At 44.3% G+C, this 21253-nt stretch overlaps 1 protein-coding gene across 4 annotated transcripts in view; it reads left to right on the top strand.

Annotated features, from left to right (window-relative positions):
• Positions 1-21253, top strand: part of LOC147709785 (uncharacterized) — a 1097608-nt gene that overhangs the window by 565687 nt on the left and 510668 nt on the right. For all 4 annotated transcript variants that reach the window (XM_086928225.1, XM_086928227.1, XM_086928228.1 and 1 more), the window contains one exon: positions 3419-3565. In XM_086928225.1, the coding sequence (XP_086784351.1) occupies positions 3419-3565 (147 nt within the window). The remainder of the gene's footprint in view (positions 1-3418; positions 3566-21253) is intronic.

The raw sequence follows: 21253 nt of genomic DNA, 5'->3' as shown, positions 1-21253 counted from the left end.
TGCAGTTTGAAAATTGTGCATGAAATTCCCATTCATTCCTTTTGGCCATCTAGGCCCATAGGAATGAATAAGAAGCAGTTCCTTAAATGCGATTGGCAATTTGTGAGTCACAATTAACCCATTCGCTGCTACCCAAAATTCCTTGTAAACCTAAAAATTTGTCAAATAAAACACATTTTCCTCACATTTCCGTGGAGGAAAGTTCTGGAATCAGTGTGGATCCACAAAATTCCACCAACCGCATTCCCCAAAGCCTTCTGAGAAAAATGGTACCTTAATTGTGTGGGTAGGTCTAGTGCCCGAGACAAGAAACGGCCCGAAACTCAATGTGGACACACCACATTTTCACAGTGAAAATGGACCATTTTTAGCTGTAGACTTTGAACCCTAGCTCTGCCGGCACCTAGGGAAACCTAGCAACCCTATACATTTTTTAAATCTAGACACCCAGGGAAATCCAGCATGGGGTGACTTGTCAGGCTTTCACCGTGTTCTATAATCCTGAATCCCTTGCAAACCTCAACATTTGTAAAAGAAAACAAATTTTCCTCACATTTATGTGGTGGAAAGTTCTGGAATCTGCATGGGTCCACAGAATTCCAACTCCCCACATTGCCCAAAGTCTTCTGTGAAAAATTGTACCTCACTTGTGTGGATAGGCCTAGTGCCCACGACAGGAAACGGCCCAAAACGCAACGTGGACAACTCATTCTCACAGTGAAAAAAATACCCTTTTTTGGAAAGTGCCTAGCTGTGGATTTTGAACCCTGGCTCTTCCAGCACGTAGGGAAACCTAGCAAACCTATACATTTTTGATAACTAGACTCCCAGGAGAATTCAGGATGGGATGACTTGTCTGACTCTCACCAGGTTCTGTATCCCAGAATCCCTTGCAAACCTCACAATTTGTCACAAACACATTTTCCTCACATTTCTGTGGTTGAAAGTTCTGGAATTGGCCCAAAACAGCCCTTTGAGTGAGGACAGGACCCTACTTCTTCAAGTGAATTGTTAGCCCCTCTATTCCACCTTGCCCGGGAAGGCCATCAGAATGCAGATGTAGGTAGATGGGTACTCAGACACACCTATCCTTCTTGTGTTTATGGCTGCCTAGAGGGAATGCACAAAGTGTAGCTGTGACCATCCCAGACGTCTATTTGAGATTGGCACACAGAGCAATAAGTGCAGAGAAATGACCATTTTCCCAAAATAGCATTTCTAAAACCGTAATGTTAAATCAGGCTTCACCAGTAAGTAGGATGTATCATCCCCATTCCAAAGATATGAAACATGAAAAAACTACTCCTCTCTAATCAGGAATTACAATATACAGTGTATGAAGGAATTCCCAATGCTAACCTATGAGAGGGGTAGGCCTCAACCCAGAAATTAGTTGGGTTGTTTGTTTTTACTAGGACATGCAAAACATAACAATACATGTCCTGCCTTTTACCTACATTGCATCCTGCCCTTAGGGCTACCTAGAATCTACATTAGGGGTGACATATGCAATGAAACAGGAGTTTAAGGGTTGTAAAGTAGTTTTAAATGCCAAGTCAAAGTGGCAGTAAACTGCATACACAGGTCTTGCAATGACAGGCGTGAGACAGGTTTGAAAGGCTACTCTTGGGTGTGGCGCAATCTGTGGTGCAGCACACTAGTAGCATTTAACGCTTGTGTTTATGGTATACCACTTTACAAGGGACTTACAAGTAAATTAAATATGTCAATCAGGTTGACACCAATTACACACATTTAGGGGGAAAACACATGCACTTCATCACTGATCACTTTACCAAAGCAGTGGTAAAGTGCTCAGAGTCCTAAGGCTAACAAAAAGATTCAGCAAAACGTGGAGGAAAAATGATAAAAGATTGGCGGAAGACAATCCTATGAATGCCAGGTCTAACACACGCCCTCTGTTGTGACAGTAAAATTGTAATATTTTGGGACTGGTTGTGATTGCAAAACTTTGATACATACTTTAACATATCATGATCTGAACGAGATACTCTAAGCATGCCCCTTTCGAATAGCGATTCGTTATTGGTTACATTTTGCAATTGGCTAAAACGCTTATGTATTAGTTTACATTCATCTATTGGGCATTTGTACCATTCAGAACAACTTTAGAATCATATCTTGGATTCAGAGGCACCTTAATCCTATACCTAACAACTTACAACTAAAATTAGGAGAGATGTTGAGAGCCTTTGAAAAGGTACTCGATTGGTTCAGCGTCAAAGCTGAAGGAAGAAACAGATGAAACATTTAAAGGAAAGAGACAGAAACAAAGTGTGCTAAAAAGACAAGAATTAAGATTAGAGCCATAAGTAGACTTTAGGTAGAGGAGAGAGCAGGGTAAAGAATCCGACCAGGAAGGGAGATACTTTCGCCAGAAAGACAGAAGCCAAACATCACCATGATCTCTGGAGCTGGAGATGAGAGGTTTTCAGTTTTGCATGAATGTAAAATGAGCGTGATTCTGTATCCCTTCTGGAAGGAGCAGCACAGGGAGAGGGCTGCTCCAGAGAAGGCTTGATTGTGTTTTGAGTTTCTTCTAAACCACAACTAATGTTTTTCTGTTCATACATTTCTTGTGGCCTCTGCTATTTATGACACAGTGTAAATATTCAAGTTGTGCAAGGAGGGTCACTTTGACACTTATGTGGGACATTAATTTTGGCTTCATACCCCTCTCTTTCTGTACCTATTTAAACAATACATTGATTATCAGAAGGCGAATATGAGAGGGAATACAAATAAAAATAATTTCTGGACTGTGTGGAACTGGAACCTTTGATACTTCCTCTGCTGCACACAGCAGCATAAAGGGAAAGGGATTCACCTGCACTCTCTTCATACATACTGAAGCATCATCCAGATATATCTAACAGATTCATCTATGATGCTTGGGTCCGACGCGTAATCAACACTCTATTAATTATTTTGGTCTGGCTGCGAGGTTTTCAATTACATCATTGGGTGACATTAATCGTTTTGCAGTTTCAACAACTTTCCTTTATATGTTTTTCAGTTTGCTTTTTGGCAACAATCTCCTTTTGCAGGGTAACTTCTTCTGCGACACGCTAATTTGCAGCAAAAGCAAAATGCTTTGCTTGGAAAATGACAAAAAGAAAACATGCAGGTTTTTCCTGCTTTAAATCCTATTCTAATAAATTATTTCTCTGGCAATTTTTTTTCAAAAACACTGATTTTAATGTATTTGTGTTCTGCTGACAGAGAAGCTGCGTTTTTTGGGGATTATTATTACAATGTGACGCAACACACCATGTCAAACGCCTATTATTTTAAAACTCTGAAGACGCAACTTAAAATAGAGCAGCGTCACTCGATCGCCTGTGCAGCCATTAGTAAATATTTGCCATTGTGTTAATTGGAACTTTTTCTGTTACAGACAAAGAGGGCTTGTGTCCCCCTGACAACTATGCCAGAAGCTGTACCTATCCGTTAGAGCCCAGCGACTGCCGAATTGATGACAACTGTCCCAAAGAGGAAAAGTGCTGCGGGATCTGCACAAAAAAGTGCACCAAGCCTTATCAAGGTATGTGGGTAATCTCCTGGTCTATTACATAACATAATATACTCGTATCTAAGAGTTCAGGAGTTCATAACTCACAGGTGTCACCAATCACATACAAGATAAACCGACCATATGAATAAAAGCAAGCAATGCCAGAAGCAAATTGGGATTGTGCCTTATGAAATATCAATTAGGTTTTATGCATTTTAGAAGGTAGCTTTCTTTCTATCAGAAGCGTTGTACACAGCATCAAAAACACTACAATGGTACTTTGGCAATTTAGCCAAACACATAAAACTGGCTGGAGATGGAGAAAGACAATTTGGGTCCCCTACTCCTAATGTATTCACTGCTAGTAGGGAATAACTTGAACTATTTTTAGAAAAGCAAACAGTAGTGAACTCAATTAATAAGCCAAAAACCCCAAGGAAACCACAATCAGATTATTTAAATAAATATTGTGACATGTAGCCAAAATTAATTGAAACAAAACATGCTGTTTGTACACAAATTAGTTTTTTTAGTTTATTTTTATTGTTTTCTTCATTTTTGTTGAAAATTTCTTTTATAAAAATACATATATTCACTTAAAAGGTCAATGACATACATTTTATAATTCAATTAGATTGTGAAGACATATTGAAAAACAAAAAAATGGAAAAAGAAACACAAATGACTAGGTTGTTAGGTCGGGCTAGTGGAGTTAGCAAAGCGGTGGATGGAAACTCTACGCGCGTTTCGGCTATTGCCTTCTTCAGGAGTCCGTCATTTGCAATAGGACATAAAACACAACAGTAGTGATTTGGTAGCAAACTATTTAAGATTATTTCATGGTTTTATTCAGGAACATTTTCCAGCGGGGGGACAGCGCTCCCGTTACCTTGTTATCATACTTCTTCTTCTCATTGATATACAATTCTTGAGAGACTTGTAGGGGCACTTAGGTAAATCAATAGATAGTAGATTCGCTTGGTATTTGGCAGCTGTTTAACAGTATTATGTGATATTTGGAAGTCTATGGAGGGTCACAACGACAGTCTGTTAAAGCGTGAAGTGGCTGTAATGCTCTATGCAATCTTACTCGTAGTCTCTGTAGTTGATGCAGATAATTTATTTCATCTCTTGATCGTCAGAGGACCCGGGACGCTGACAAACCTTATCGGTGTCAAACGTCGTGATATAAATGGGGTTCTGAATGTCGTCGGTCGTGGTGGCCGAACCGAAGCTGAGATGGAGAAAGAGACATAAAGTATGACAATGTATGCTAAATATATACATGCCCTTTAACATTATTCTGTGTTCCTCGGACAGGCGGGCCAAGGATGAGAAGACTGGCTGAAGGCTTGTTTACGGTTGGTAGTTGTCAGTCAATGATGGGAGGTCTACCTGATGTTGGATTTGAGAACATACAACTTACACAACACAGAGATACCATAGGACTGGCCCAAGCGGCATAGACCCCCTTTGTATATACCCTTGGCCGCGCCCGCCCAGAGGGGTGCATACTGCACACATCACCCACTGTGTATCTCCCAGGTGTGTCACAACAGGAGTTTACAGTCCGTGTCAGTGTGAGCTGGGCAGGAGCTGAACCTTAGACTGTATTAACAGGTTGTAAGCTCTTGTTTCAGGATCAGCCATCCAGCTTGATGTCAGTAGGGTTGGGAAGGTGTGGCAAAGTCTCTGACTTTCTGGAATGGGGGAAATAGGGGCAGACTCAGTAGGACACAATTGCCCGCAGCCTGTACAGAGTCTACTCATTGCAAGTGTTTGGATCAGGGCTTTGGCTGAGTGGGAAGGAGGCTAAGTGTGGATTTTGTTTTATTCGGTGCTTGCATTGTTGCCTCGGTGGCTGCAGTTGATGGGGGCTGCATCCCCAGGTTAAAGGGACTCAGGCTTTCCTAGTGGAAGGAGATGAGGGAGGTGTCAAGAAGAAGAGGATGGATCCAAGAATAGTGGCCAGAGCCATACATGGGGAGAAGCAGTAGATCTTTTTATAGTGGGAAGTAAATTAATCTTACAGTGCATTTCATTACAACAGTAATATAAAAACAATTTTCTTTATATATTGTATAGGGTAATACATGTGTTAACTAACAGTTCAGACAAAAAACATTCATCAGTAGTCGATCCTTAGATTCAATCTTTGAGCTGACACCAACGCTTCTCAAATCGTTTGCATAAACCATTCTCTTAAGTTAAATTTCTTCAAGTTCCAGTGTCTTTTTCATTTTCTGCATCCATTCTTCAAACCTGAGGGTAGCTGTTGATCTCCATTTTGTGCTGTGAAAGATCTAGCCACTGATGAGGTGAAATACAGCGTCATGTTTAATTTAGACCCTTACACTAGGCTCCCCCTGCATGCCCAACATGCTACTCAGGGTCCCGGGCTCCAACACATTGTCCACTTGCCCGCAGCCATTTAAACACAGACTCCCAAAAGGGCGTGATCTTTACACAGTCCCATAACATAGGCTTCCAGATCCTATTCTCGTTGAAACTTCTTGTGCAGGTAGATGGAATAAGATCTGTTAATGTGTCAATCTGATTCAAAGTTACGTACAGATCATGTACTGAAACATGCAGAATATGGCGCAGGTTAGAACTTAAAAGCAAATACATTATCATCTTCAAGGTTTTTCCTTGCAGCTCCTGGTTACTCATTTCCCTGCTTCAATAAAGTTACCAATACTTTTTTAGAAACAAGTGAATTTATGTAACATTTGGGTGTTGAACCAAAGCATTTGATGATATGAAATCTATTTACTATTGAGAGAGGAATATGGGGGCATTTTTTAGAAATTCTTCTTTAGAGTAGCTCGTATTCTATCTTCATTTAAATGAGAAATGTCACCTGTTTGTGTGGAATTAGATATTCCCAAGCACCTGTGGGCATTACATTACCATTCAGTGATATTTAATTATGTGAATGCAATGAATACATAATAAACTTAGATGAGACAGATGTTGACAGTAAACCCTGCAGTAGGCCAGCACCTGACCCTCTATCCCCAAATAATATAGATATAGTGGAAATCACCCATCAAATGTGTGTGCACACTGTTAATACACCCACTGCCATGGTGCAATCCAAAACAGGATTTTAACAATTTCAAAACAACCGTAAAGATGCACCACTAAACACAACAAAAAACAGACACATAACAAATGATCAAGTACGTGTCCATAGTATTTTTTCTTCAAGCATCTTCTTTCATTCAAATTGTGTTAAAAAAACATTAGTGATTGAAAAGAACAGCTGACGCGTATCAAAATTGAAGTCAATGGGAGCCGGTCAATCAACGCATACATGGGCTCCCATTGACTGAATGAGTACGTTCCGGACAAGTGCGCCCCCTACAGTGGGTACGCATCAGTGCCATCCCCACCATACGTGCCTGTGCTGGGGAGACCCCTGAGTCTTCCCCTGTGTCCGAGCCATAAGGCTGCGGGTAACAGGGGGTCCGATGCGGACCCCCAAAGTCCAGCTCCGGGAGCTACTGCAAACCGGAAGCTCCAACTCGATCCGGCTGTCCAAATCGAGCATCGTACTGGCTCGGTCGGAATTCACCTCCATTGCGCGTCACGGTTAGCTTACGGCCGAGACGTATGGAGCGGTTCGGACCCGGAAACGATTCGGACGGAGATTTCGCGTTAGTTCGCATCGTACTTCGACGTCCGGACTCGTGTACGAACCCGACAGAAATTCAGCCTCCGAATCCAACCTGCTAATGTCAAACCCGATTCAAAGCCCTTCCGACCGAGATCGGAATCGGCTCCTTAATGCAGACAAAACTATACATACTTAATATACCAACAACAATGATACATAATACACCCATTAAGACAGAAACCCTGTATACATCCCAATAACTAACCACACAAATGAGTACATAATAACCAAATTACCAAGACATTACATTTAACAAACTGTTTACTTTACCAAAGCTGTAGATAATTTAACATGTATAACCATAAAAACATGAATATAGGCAACAATTATTTGAAACAGAGGAAAAAGAAAAGCATAAATGAAGGAAGAAAGGGCAAAATATAAAAAGAAAGATAGAAGGCTAGACAGAGAATGTAGATAAAGAAGAGAAGACCTGTCTCTATATTCTAAAGCACGAAATATAAACGCAGAAATACGCATGCTTATCAAGCAGACCGGAAAATGCATATGTGATAAAAAGACCAGAATTGTCAATCACATGCAGAAGGAGGGAAAGAAATTATAAATAATAAATAATACAATATCTGGAAGAGAGCGAAAGTATATGATCTGAATACCCACCATACGAACAAGTAATGGCACTTCTAGGCAATATTTTCATCAAAGTGTCCATGGTGGTGGAACTTTAGGCAGAATGGCGAAATTTGTTTCACCAGCATCTGTACAGGGATAGAAAATATATATATATAACCAGATGACCCCACAGGTGTAGCTAACCAACCAGCCGTCAATATCTATTGTGCATAGGGCATGTTCATTTACTCACTTGTTATAACAGCGATGTGTGCTTAAACCTACATTTTACACTACATTTAGTGCAACAGTAGGGAAAGTGTTGGAAAGGGGAGGGTAAATAAATACTATTTGCCCTCCAGCGAGTGCAACAGTAGGGAAATTGTTGGATAGAGGAGAGGAATAATTAACTGTTCCCATTCCAGCAATTGCAACAGTAGGGAAAGTGTTGGATAGCAGAGGGGAATAATTTACTATTCCCACTCAAATGAGTGCAACGGTAGGGAAAGTGTTGGATATCGGAGGTTAAAAAATTACAATTCCCACTCCAGCAAGTGCAACAGTAGGGAAAGTGTTGGATAGCAGAGGGGAATAATTTACTATTCCCACTCCAGCAAGTACACAGTAGGGAAAGCATTGAATAGCGGAGGGGAATAATTTACTATTCCCACTCCAATGAGTGCAAGAATAGGAAAGTGTTGGATAGGGGAGGGTAATAAATTACTGTTCCCACTCCAGCGAGTGCAACAGTGGGTAAAGTGTTGGATAGCGGAGAGGAAACATTTACTAATCCCACTCCAGCGAGTGCACCAGCAGGGAAAGTGTTGGATAGCGGAGGGGTAAAAATTACAATGCCCACTCCAGCGAGTGCGACAGTAGGGAAAGTGTTGGATAGTGAAGGGGAATAATTTTCCATTCCCACTCCAATGAGTGCAACAGTAGGGAAAGTGTTGGATAACAAAGGGGATAAAATTGCTATTCCCACTCCAGGGAGTGCCACGGTAGGGAAAGTTTTGAATAGCGGAGGTGTACAATTTACTATTCTCACCCCAATGAGTGTAACAGTAGGGAAAGTGTTGGATAGCGGAGGGTAATAATTTACTATTCCCACTCCAATGAGTGCAACAGTAGGGAAAGTGTTGGGTAGCGGAGGGGTAAAAATAGCTTTTGCTATTCCCACTCCAGCAAGTGCAACAGTAGAGAAAGTGTTGGATAGCGTAGGGGTATAAATTACTATTCCCATTCCTGTGAATACAACAATGGGGAAAGTGTTGTATTGCAGATGGGTAAAAATTAATAGTCCCACAGAACAAATTTCTAATTTAAAAACAAACAAATATCAACTATAATGCAAAATATAACAAAACAAAACAAATGTAAAATTTAACAAAACATATAAAAATATTTTAATATATCATGAATTTAAAATTGACATAAACATATTAATTTTTTAATGTAACAATTTACAAGCAAATACATATTTTGCAATAGAAATTAATCTTAATCAATTTTTTTTAAATTACTTACATGTAATATCTATTTTTCTAGCCTATAACACCACACAATTTACAACACACATCTAAATTAAACAAAAAAGTGTGCCTCCATAATTAACACAATTAATTATCGATTAAACAAATATTAATATTTATAAAACACATTTAAAAATGTAAAAATTAATATACAAACCAAATGTTACAGCTATTGAACCTGAATTCCCAAACAAAATAAAAATGAAGCAATTACCCAAAATATTTATCAGTTAATAAATAAATATTAATGATCAATTAATGATTTATTAATTTAAACTAAATTCCTTTCCACCCTCTACCCCAATAAACACCAAAACACACATCTACAAATATTTACACAATTTCCATAACTAATACTACATTACTAAATTAATATAAATTAACAACAAATCATTTTTTCAATTAATTCACACAATTTAACACTATAAATCCCACAACTCACACATCAATATTCTTACACAATTGGGATATTTAAATTTAATTAATCAATTAACATTAATTAACAAAATAATTAATTAATTATAAATAAATTACCTCCCACCATATTCCCCTTTAAATGCAACCAGCAATTACGTAAAACATTACACAATTAACATAATTAATTTACAAACAATTAATTAATACCAATTAACAAGCAAAATATAAATAATTATTATTACATTAATTCACGCAATTAACACTATAAAATAACATTAATTAAATATTATATTAAAAGTGTTAATACATGTATTACAATTAAATTACTTCCCACCCTTCTCCCCTATCAACACATAACCCGCTCCTACAAACATAACACAATGATCATAATTACCAATTATTTAGTCATAATTTACAACCAATTAATAAATAATTACGAAATACATTAATTCCCACAATTAACAGTATAAAATAAATATATAGTAAATACTTTAAAAATAATAATACATTAATTATAATAAATAACTTCCCACCTTACTCCTCTATCAACCCTCAACCTGCTCCTAACAAAAATGACACAATTAACATATTTATCAATTAATTAATATCAATTTAAACCAATTAATAATGAATTACAAATAAACTACTTCCCACAATTTGCGCCATAATATCTAAATGAAATAAATAAAAATAATCATTAATTTATTATAATTAAATTACTACCCATCCAATTCCCCTATAAACCCAAAACCCGCTATGGAAATAACACGCATAATATAATTAAGATGAAATGAATAACTTCTAAAAATGTAACACGTACATTAAAAAACAAATGCAATACTTAGACAAAAAAATAGAGCACATACATTTAAAATACATACTAAAATACATAACACTAAAGTCCCGATTCCAATCCCGTCCGGAAAGCCCTCTGTATGGCTCGGTTCCGTTGGGCATTTTGGGACGAAACGTGCTCCGTGAGTCTGAGCGAGCGAGTACGATGCGTTCTTAAGCATACAGACTCGATTTGCTCAAACTTCCATTGAACTTTATTGGAACCTGCGTACAGACGGGTACAAAAGCTCCCATAGCAAAAAAGGGGTGGGTGGGGAAAAGCATGGACCCTGTGGCAGACACCCCATGGAGACTGCCACACTATAAGTGCTTGGATTGGGGGCACCCTCTTGACAGATTCAGAGGACCCGGGTAAAGGGGGCCTGCTACAGCCCCCCGCAGTACGCCTCCGACTGCCATTTCGTCTTGCTGAGACTGATCGTGAATTGTACTTTCTCCGTCGGAATACAGCTCCATTATGCGGCCCGTTTCGTCAATGTACAAGTCATAGGGAGAGGTTCGGGTCCCGGAAACGATTCGGTCAGTACGTGCGTGAACTTCACATTGTACTTGGTCGTTCGGACCTGTGTACGATTCGGTTGTAAGCAAGGACTACGAACCGGATCCGGGAAAGCCAAATTCAATTCGAAGGCCTTCCGAATGACATCAGAATCAACCACTATATGTTTGCAAACAATATTAATGACTGATGTTTTAGAAAACGATATTTCTTCCCCAAAACTCGATATTCTTGACCATTATATTCTTGCAGTAGATATTTATGTATCTCAATATTGTGCACTCCATATTAGTGCAAGTCGACATTTCCTACTCGATATTCTGACTCTTTACCTTTGCAGTTACCTAATTGGTTGCAATTTGTGAATAACACCATAAATTGTGACCACAGTCCCCCAAAAAATGTTCTCCTTCCTTGATACACTCCCCACCCTCATTTGCGGTCATATAGTCCAACACGTACAGATGTTGCATCAACATGAGGTGGATATTTGTAACCAGCAGGCGTTTGCCTTTGTTTGCAAGGTGAAGAAGGGTATGGACCCTCCTTTGGTTACTTGAGTTTCAGAAAACAGATTAAAAAATTCTTCTAGGATTTCCTTGTATTGAGCTCAACCAAAGTAATCAGCAGTTCTATTTTCCTCGAGCATGATTCAAAAGAGTTGTTTTCTTCTGTAGCGGATATTGGAACAACTCAGATAGATCTTCTCCAGGGATGACCAGGATCAGGGTGTGTATGGTTACAAGGGTGCAGAGGCCCCGCCATCTGGGGACAAGCTGAATGTAGGCAAACATGCAGCACCGCCATTAGGTATCAATCAACACAGAGGTGCGTCATTGCAGGTCTGGTACGTGCAGTATTGCTCTACAACTTTCATTGTTGCAAAGTGGGGTTGTTCCTTTGCTTCTGAAACACAAAGAACAAATTATATCTTTCTATACAGTTAGGGGTTGCCTATTTCCCTCTTGCCATGTGTACCTTTCTACCTCAGGGGTCTATTAGGATGGCGGGTGGACTTTCTTCCACCTGCCACCCTAGCGGTGCTAGACCGGCCGCCAGTGGTGCGGCGGTCCTGCACTGGCAATCCAGAGGCCACTGCCACTGTGGTGGTGGCATACCCTATCCACAACATTGTGGCAGGGGGGTACCCATGTGCACCCCCCACTCCCAACACACTGGAGGCCCACAACGGGACCCCACATTCGGGCACTTCATGCCTTTCTATGGTGGCAACGCCACCATGAAAAGTCACTACTCCGCCTGTATTGTAATATGGATGGCGTTGTCTTCCAGACACTGTCACCATATCCAGCCACTTTTCCACCCAGTCGACTCGTCGATGGGCAGAAATCTTGCAGACGGTCTTTCCACCTGCCGGGGTCCCCCATGCCATTGTAATATGGCACAGGAAATGGGAGGTGGGCAGCAGGTAATGGCGGGCGGATCGCTGCCGCCATACGGATGGTAGCGATCTGTCTGCTATTATAATAGTATTTATCAAAGGTGGACATAGACACTTGTAACTGCGTTACGCACAGTAGTGTAGATAACCCTCATAAACGCTATGTATTGAGGTGATGCGGTTTATGTTGATTCTCCGCCCCACATAGACGTTATGGCATTTATCATTGGGTCATCACTTGTGCTGTATGCCTGCCTCAAGCCTGAGGTCAACTCTGGAGTAATGCAGCAGTGTCCAGAGAAAAAGGTGAAGCCACAATGAAGGATTACTATATTAAGAAACACACTTACTCCAAAAGATGAATTTATTATAAGGCTGATGTGGTGTGTTGTTAAAATTCATATGGGTATACTCTTATACCAAGTTACTGGGTCCTAGTATATCACTTCGAAAAACAAACTGCCAACATGTTTCTGCTCCTTTTGGCCCAGCCGGTTCTGTGGAGCATTTGTCAGGACAAACATAAAAATTAAAATTTAAAATTATACTCACACCCTTTTTGTGTGGTATGTTAGTGGGTCAATTGTTCTCACTGTTGTATAGTATTGGAGGTTCTATTAAACCTAGAGAAAAAACATAAATAAGCTATATTTATATTGTTCTGTGGCTCGTGCACCTATTAGTGTAAATCAATTAATCACACTTCAAAAAGATTCTTTGAATGCACTCATACTTTCATGTTCCTTCACTGAGTATTAATAATGTGAGACTGTTTGGCGAATTACGTTGGAGAAATTCAAGTGAAACAATAGTGGCCGCCATCACTCCAGGCGTGCGCGCTAAACCACGCCCACTTGTCAGGCCACGCCCCCCTTTTTTGCCTGAAATGTGCATGCACAGGAAGCGCAGCGGACGAGCGCAGCGGGAGCGCCTAAGGCAAGCCCGTCTGCGCCCGTCCACGACAAGACCGCGACAGGCGCAGGAATCCCTGCCCAATCTCCCCCGTACATCACGTACTGTTCTAGTGACCTCCATCAATTACGAGGCACTAAGTACTGTTCCTGCAAACTCGATCCAGTAAAACTCTTCGGCGCTTTCAGCTGCAAGCATTGCCGCTGGACTACTATCAATCCCCAGCCGACATATCTACCCACCTTTCACTCCCCAAGGACTCCTCACCACCCTTTAAAGGAGGTCTGATTAATGCCCGCTCTATGTGCAAGCATAATCAAGACATATGCGACCTTATTCGTGACTCTGACCTGGACTGTCTAATGATAACAGAAACCTGGCTGACGGAAGACAGCAATCCGGATATTGCCATTGCCCTACCCCATGGATTTTCAATTTTCAGACAAGACAGACTGAAAGGTAGAGGCGGAGGTGTAGCCATTATACTCAAGAATACCTTCTCCTGTCACACGTTCAACTTAGACCCCTTGAAAAATACAGAAGGCTTAGGCTTCTCAATTAAACTTAATGATTACTCTTCATTCACAGGTGGTCTTATCTACCATCCGCCCGGCAACGCCACCGAGTTTCTCGACTCACTGTGCGATTCCCTGGGACACTTCCTTCTTAGATACCCTCACTTTACCCTGCTCGGGGACTTCAACTTACACCTTGAGTCCAATTCCGACGCACAAACCATCAACTTCTCCCAAACCCTCGAAATGTTCAATATCCAGCAATGTGTTACACAGCCCACTCATTCGCTGGGACATACCCTCGATGGCATATGCACTAACCTCCCCTCCCTAACCTCCCTGCCTCCTCTTCCCCAAATTTGGAGGGATCATAGTCTGATCCTATTCCATATCAAGATTATAAGGCCACTATCCTTCAGTAAAACTAACTCTCACCATACCCACTCCGTCAACTGGAAAAAGGTTCAAGAAAACATTACTCTTAACCCCATTCACCAATCCCAATCCCCAACCTTATCTGGGAACGTCGAACTTGACGCTGACCTCTTTCATAACTGGATTTCTCATGAAATGAAAACTCGAAACCCCCCCAAAATTCTCTGCACACCTCCTAAAAAATCCAAAACCAATGCCCCCTGGTTCACCCCAGAGCTAGCCACCTCTCATTTACTATGTAAAAAGGCAGAACGGAAATGGCATAGAACGTATGACAACGACAACCGTCTCTCCTACATTCAAATAAGGAAAATTTATCTTTCTAAAATTAAATCAGCCAAAAAAACCTTCTACGTTAATGCCATCAAAGAATCTAGCCAAAAACAAAAAACATTGTTCGCAATAGTAAAATCATTCACTCAGCCTAAAGCACTTCAACCCGAAATTCCCCCATCCCAAGATTTATGTGACAAAATCTCAGATTACTTCGAAGACAAAATTGTCTCCATTCAAAGTAACTTCCCCACTCTATCTACATCCCCAGTCCCCCCCCGGGCCCACGAGTCGGATACCTCAATAAGTTCTCTCCGGTCACTCTGGCGCAAACCAGAGAAGTCATCTTGGCTTGCAAATCGGGCTCTCCGTCCGACCCCTGCCCCCCCAAAATTCTTCACCAACTAATTGATGTGGTGAACCCAATAATCAACGACATAGTGAACTCGTCGCTCCTCACAGGATCTGTCCCCCGCCTATGGAAGAAGGGAATAGTTAAACCTCTCATGAAGAAGGCCAATAAATCCCCGTCGGACCTCACCAATCTCCGTCCGATCTCGCTTCTCCCGGCCCTGGGAAAAATAACTGAACAGTTAGTATACAGAGAACTTAAAAACTATCTGGAAGCCAACAACATACTCCATCTGCAACAATCCGGTTTCTGACCTAAACATTCAACCGAAACAGCTTTGATCGAACTGTCAGACACTATTAAAATGCTACAAGACCAACGGAAGAACTCTATCCTCATTCTTCTCGACCTGACCGCGGCGTTCGACACCATCTCCCACTCCATCCTAATCTACAGACTGATGGACATAGGGATTTCGGAATCCGCTCTATCCTGGCTAAAATCATTTCTCTCCGATCGATCTCAAACTGTTGCTCTTGGCCCTTTCCATTCTAAGGAGAAAACTGTCTCCTCAGGTGTACCCCAGGGGTCCATCTTGAGTCCCCTCCTCTTCAATATCTATCTCATCCCTCTCTTATCCCTGATTGAATCATTCGGCATACCGGTAACATCATATGCCGATGACACACAACTCATCGTGCCCCTAGAGGACAATTCTACCGAAGCCGAGCTCAACCTCAAGAATTGCCTGACTGAGGTCTTCCGTTGGATGGACAACAACCACCTCAAATGCAACTCTAGTAAAACGGAGATCCTCCCGATCGGGAAAAACATCTCCTTCTGCCCAGCCCTTTGGTGGCCGGATGACTCAGTTGCACCCCCCCAGACAGTAACAACAGCTAGGAACCTCGGCGTCTTATTCGACTCCGACCTGTCTTTCGAGCAACATGCCAGGACTGTAGCTGGCAGATGTTTCGGAACAATAAAATCGCTAAGAAAGTTCTTCGATTTCCTTCCACTTGACGCCAGGAAAACGGTGGCAGTAGCCCTTATAATTTCACGCTTGGATTACTGCAACGGTCTTCTAGCAGGGGCTAAAAAGAAGACTCTATCCAAACTCCAAAGTGTTCTTCACACGGCCGCACAACTGTTCCTTAAACTGCCCCAAAGAGCATCTATCTCTGCAGCCCTACGATCCCTCCACTGGCTCCCCCTTCATAAAATAATTCTTTTTAAAGTTTTGATCACTGCTTTTAGAGCTTTTAACAAATCCGGCCCAAAATACCTCTCCAGACGCTTCCCCCACTACACCCCCAGTCGATCCCTCCGCTCATCCCTGGACAACCTCATCCGCCCTGCTAAGTACAACCTGAAGACGAAGGGCGGAAAAACCCTTAGCTTCCTGGCTATTAAAGCCTTGAACAACTTGCCCAAAAATCTGAGACAACAAACCCTCGAAAAACCCTTCAGAAAACTTTTAAAGACATGGATCTTTAATCTCTCCGATGAATACTCTAAAGCAGCCATTTAATACCCTACTGTTACCAGGACTGGTTCACCAGGATTTCAGCGCCAAGATGCTCCCTCCGGAGCGAACGTTGCGCTTTAGAAATACCATCACTAATATCACTAATATTTGTGCATGTGGAGATTATTTGTCAAGTTCCCATGTTTTTACTATAATTTGCGCATTCAGTCAAAGAGTAGCGTCATGATTTTCAGCTAATATATAGTCTATCAGTTCACAGCTTCTTTATAAGCCCTCACGTATAGAAGACATCGATGTTATATTGCCCAACAAACGTCACGTAAATTGTATGTATATGTTAGCAAAGCAAACAGTGATGTTGGTTGCGTGCACATGATAACAAAGCATACTGTACTGTATTAGTAAGGCGTTTGAACATTACCTCATAAATGTGTAGTTGCGTATCCACGGGGGAAAATGACATCTGTGTCCCAGGCTGCACATAGAGAGAAGGGGGGCGGTTTAATACATTACCGTCCACGTATTCGGGCCATCTTAGCGTGGAACGCGAAGGGCGTCATTCGTTCTAGTCACTCTTTCTGTCTTACCGGCATTCAATGGCGAAGTCCGCATCTGGTGCTGGCGCTGCCCCCGGATGCGGAAACTCGTCAGTATCGGGTTTTTTGTATTGTCTAGGTCAAAGACATAGTTGACAGACTTTCTTTTGGGCATGTTACTCCAAATAAAACAGAAAAAGGACTAAAGTGGCATTACCCCTCTGTGTTTACATTGTTAAGTATTAGTAATTCAGCAACTATTATGAGTGTGGTTATATCTAGGGCAACAAGAGCGTAATATAATTAAGCTAGTGTTCTTGCTAATAAATCAATTGGTATTATGTTGAGCTTAACCGATGGACTTTATGGCTTCCGATATTAATTGTAAACCATGTGTGATGGTAGAAGAAACCCGTGGCTTGACAAATGTAGAGGTTGTGTGTCATTATATTCACCATATGTTAGTTCTTAAGTCATTTATCGGCATAATTAAAGGGTGAACCTTTTAGACAGCCATTTGGTGTTATAATTTTATGGATTTTTATGGGATCCATTTCCTTACCAATGTGGTGTAATACTACAGAACCCAACTAAATCGCCAGTGAACTTACCAGGCGCAGAATCGTCATCCCTAACAGCGGAGCCCTTCCAGGAGCACCACCATTGCCGCCGACCTTGCCGCTGCTCCACTGTCGAGTACCTCCCCCCCCGCCGCAGCCTCGCAACACCTGTGCTGCCGCCGAGTGGGGTTAAGGGAAAGACTACACCTCCCAGCAGCCTCCGCGACCGGAAGTCGCGTCGAGGCGGAGCGCGCCAGGAGGCGCTTAAAAGCAGCCTTGAATCGCCAAAGCCCTGGGACACAACTAAATCGCCAGTGAACTTACCAGGCGCAGAATCGTCATCCCTAACAGCGGAGCCCTTCCAGGAGCACCACCATTGCCGCCGACCTTGCCGCTGCTCCACTGTCGAGTACCTCCCCCCCCGCCGCAGCCTCGCAACACCTGTGCTGCCGCCGAGTGGGGTTGAGGGAAAGACTACACCTCCCAGCAGCCTCCGCGACCGGAAGTCGCGTCGAGGCGGAGCGCGCCAGGAGGCGCTTAAAAGCAGCCTTGAATCGCCAAAGCCCTGGGACACAACTAAATCGCCAGTGAACTTACCAGGCGCAGAATCGTCATCCCTAACAGCGGAGCCCTTCCAGGAGCACCACCATTGCCGCCGACCTTGCCGCTGCTCCACTGTCGAGTACCTCCCCCCCCGCCGCAGCCTCGCAACACCTGTGCTGCCGCCGAGTGGGGTTGAGGGAAAGACTACACCTCCCAGCAGCCTCCGCGACCGGAAGTCGCGTCGAGGCGGAGCGCGCCAGGAGGCGCTTAAAAGCAGCCTTGAATCGCCAAAGCCCTGGGACACAACTAAATCGCCAGTGAACTTACCAGGCGCAGAATCGTCATCCCTAACAGCGGAGCCCTTCCAGGAGCACCACCATTGCCGCCGACCTTGCCGCTGCTCCACTGTCGAGTACCTCCCCCCCCGCCGCAGCCTCGCAACACCTGTGCTGCCGCCGAGTGGGGTTGAGGGAAAGACTACACCTCCCAGCAGCCTCCGCGACCGGAAGTCGCGTCGAGGCGGAGCGCGCCAGGAGGCGCTTAAAAGCAGCCTTGAATCGCCAAAGCCCTGGGACACAACTAAATCGCCAGTGAACTTACCAGGCGCAGAATCGTCATCCCTAACAGCGGAGCCCTTCCAGGAGCACCACCATTGCCGCCGACCTTGCCGCTGCTCCACTGTCGAGTACCTCCCCCCCCCGCCGCAGCCTCGCAACACCTGTGCTGCCGCCGAGTGGGGTTGAGGGAAAGACTACACCTCCCAGCAGCCTCCGCGACCGGAAGTCGCGTCGAGGCGGAGCGCGCCAGGAGGCGCTTAAAAGCAGCCTTGAATCGCCAAAGCCCTGGGACACAACTAAATCGCCAGTGAACTTACCAGGCGCAGAATCGTCATCCCTAACAGCGGAGCCCTTCCAGGAGCACCACCATTGCCGCCGACCTTGCCGCTGCTCCACTGTCGAGTACCTCCCCCCCCGCCGCAGCCTCGCAACACCTGTGCTGCCGCCGAGTGGGGTTGAGGGAAAGACTACACCTCCCAGCAGCCTCCGCGACCGGAAGTCGCGTCGAGGCGGAGCGCGCCAGGAGGCGCTTAAAAGCAGCCTTGAATCGCCAAAGCCCTGGGACACAACTAAATCGCCAGTGAACTTACCAGGCGCAGAATCGTCATCCCTAACAGCGGAGCCCTTCCAGAAGCACCACCATTGCCGCCGACCTTGCCGCTGCTCCACTGTCGAGTACCTCCCCCCCCGCCGCAGCCTCGCAACACCTGTGCTGCCGCCGAGTGGGGTTGAGGGAAAGACTACACCTCCCAGCAGCCTCCGCGACCGGAAGTCGCGTCGAGGCGGAGCGCGCCAGGAGGCGCTTAAAAGCAGCCTTGAATCGCCAAAGCCCTGGGACACAACTAAATCGCCAGTGAACTTACCAGGCGCAGAATCGTCATCCCTAACAGCGGAGCCCTTCCAGGAGCACCACCATTGCCGCCGACCTTGCCGCTGCTCCACTGTCGAGTACCTCCCCCCCCGCCGCAGCCTCGCAACACCTGTGCTGCCGCCGAGTGGGGTTGAGGGAAAGACTACACCTCCCAGCAGCCTCCGCGACCGGAAGTCGCGTCGAGGCGGAGCGCGCCAGGAGGCGCTTAAAAGCAGCCTTGAATCGCCAAAGCCCTGGGACACAACTAAATCGCCAGTGAACTTACCAGGCGCAGAATCGTCATCCCTAACAGCGGAGCCCTTCCAGGAGCACCACCATTGCCGCCGACCTTGCCGCTGCTCCACTGTCGAGTACCTCCCCCCCCGCCGCAGCCTCGCAACACCTGTGCTGCCGCCGAGTGGGGTTGAGGGAAAGACTACACCTCCCAGCAGCCTCCGCGACCGGAAGTCGCGTCGAGGCGGAGCGCGCCAGGAGGCGCTTAAAAGCAGCCTTGAATCGCCAAAGCCCTGGGACACAACTAAATCGCCAGTGAACTTACCAGGCGCAGAATCGTCATCCCTAACAGCGGAGCCCTTCCAGAAGCACCACCATTGCCGCCGACCTTGCCGCTGCTCCACTGTCGAGTACCTCCCCCCCCGCCGCAGCCTCGCAACACCTGTGCTGCCGCCGAGTGGGGTTGAGGGAAAGACTACACCTCCCAGCAGCCTCCGCGACCGGAAGTCGCGTCGAGGCGGAGCGCGCCAGGAGGCGCTTAAAAACAGCCTACGACACCCGCGTCGCGGGAGCGCGCGGGGCAGCGCCGGGCTAAGCCCGGGCAAAGGGCGGGCCCTCTGTGGCCCTCAGGGGACCGAGGAGGACGGGACGGGCCCCCCCCTTTTCATCTGTGTTAAGGTACCCTAATACCCCTTGCTCTCTAACCGCTGTACACTAAAGGGGAGCCTTTCATAATCGTCATACATCGGAAAATAACGTGAAGATGTCAAAAAATAGAAAGACCCCCGTGGCCACTAGATCTGTAACAAGAACAATAAGTGCTCCTAAAACCCCTCTTCCTACAATAACCGCTATTGACTTAATGCTACAGAAAACAATTAGCGTGGTGGCTGACGCTATCCAGGACACTGAAAGACGACTATCTTTAACACCAGATCTGTGTTTCCCGGACCTTTCTCTTCACACCACCGAAAACGTTAATTCTAAAGACAACACAATGAACTCACAAGAATCAATCTTAATGCTGTCCTTCACAGGGCTTCCAAGTCCTCAAACAAGAGACAACACTTCAACTGCCCTGACTATTCCCTCCCTAGGCAGCAGCAGGGACAATAGCCTTATAGTGCCTAGCAACAACGGAACTAACACATGCTTGCCGTCTATAGACCACTCAGATTCTGGGCATTTAATCTCGGCAGGTTTAACATTTACTGCACCTACAGGAATAGAACCTCCCTCGGCTAAGAGATCAGGGCCAAAACATACAAACAGGTCCTGCAGACTGCGAAATAAAAAAAAAAACAACTATAGGCAAAAAAATACCTTGTTTAAAGGCCAAAAAACATCATCTAGCCAAAGATATCTGGTCCACTTTTAGACTGGCTAACCCTACACCCATAGCAGTAAATCTGTGCTCTCCCTCAACAAGCCAGGAGCTAGGGTCGTCCCTGAGCAAGCAGCAGACAGACCCTATTGATATGACTACTGCCCACTCAGTTCAG

The sequence above is a fragment of the Lissotriton vulgaris genome, chromosome 6 (genome assembly GCF_964263255.1).
Source record: "Lissotriton vulgaris chromosome 6, aLisVul1.2, whole genome shotgun sequence".
NCBI classification, from domain to species: domain Eukaryota; kingdom Metazoa; phylum Chordata; class Amphibia; order Caudata; family Salamandridae; genus Lissotriton; species Lissotriton vulgaris.
The sequence above is the reverse complement of the archived record's forward strand: the minus strand, read 5'-3'. Positions and strand labels throughout refer to the sequence as shown.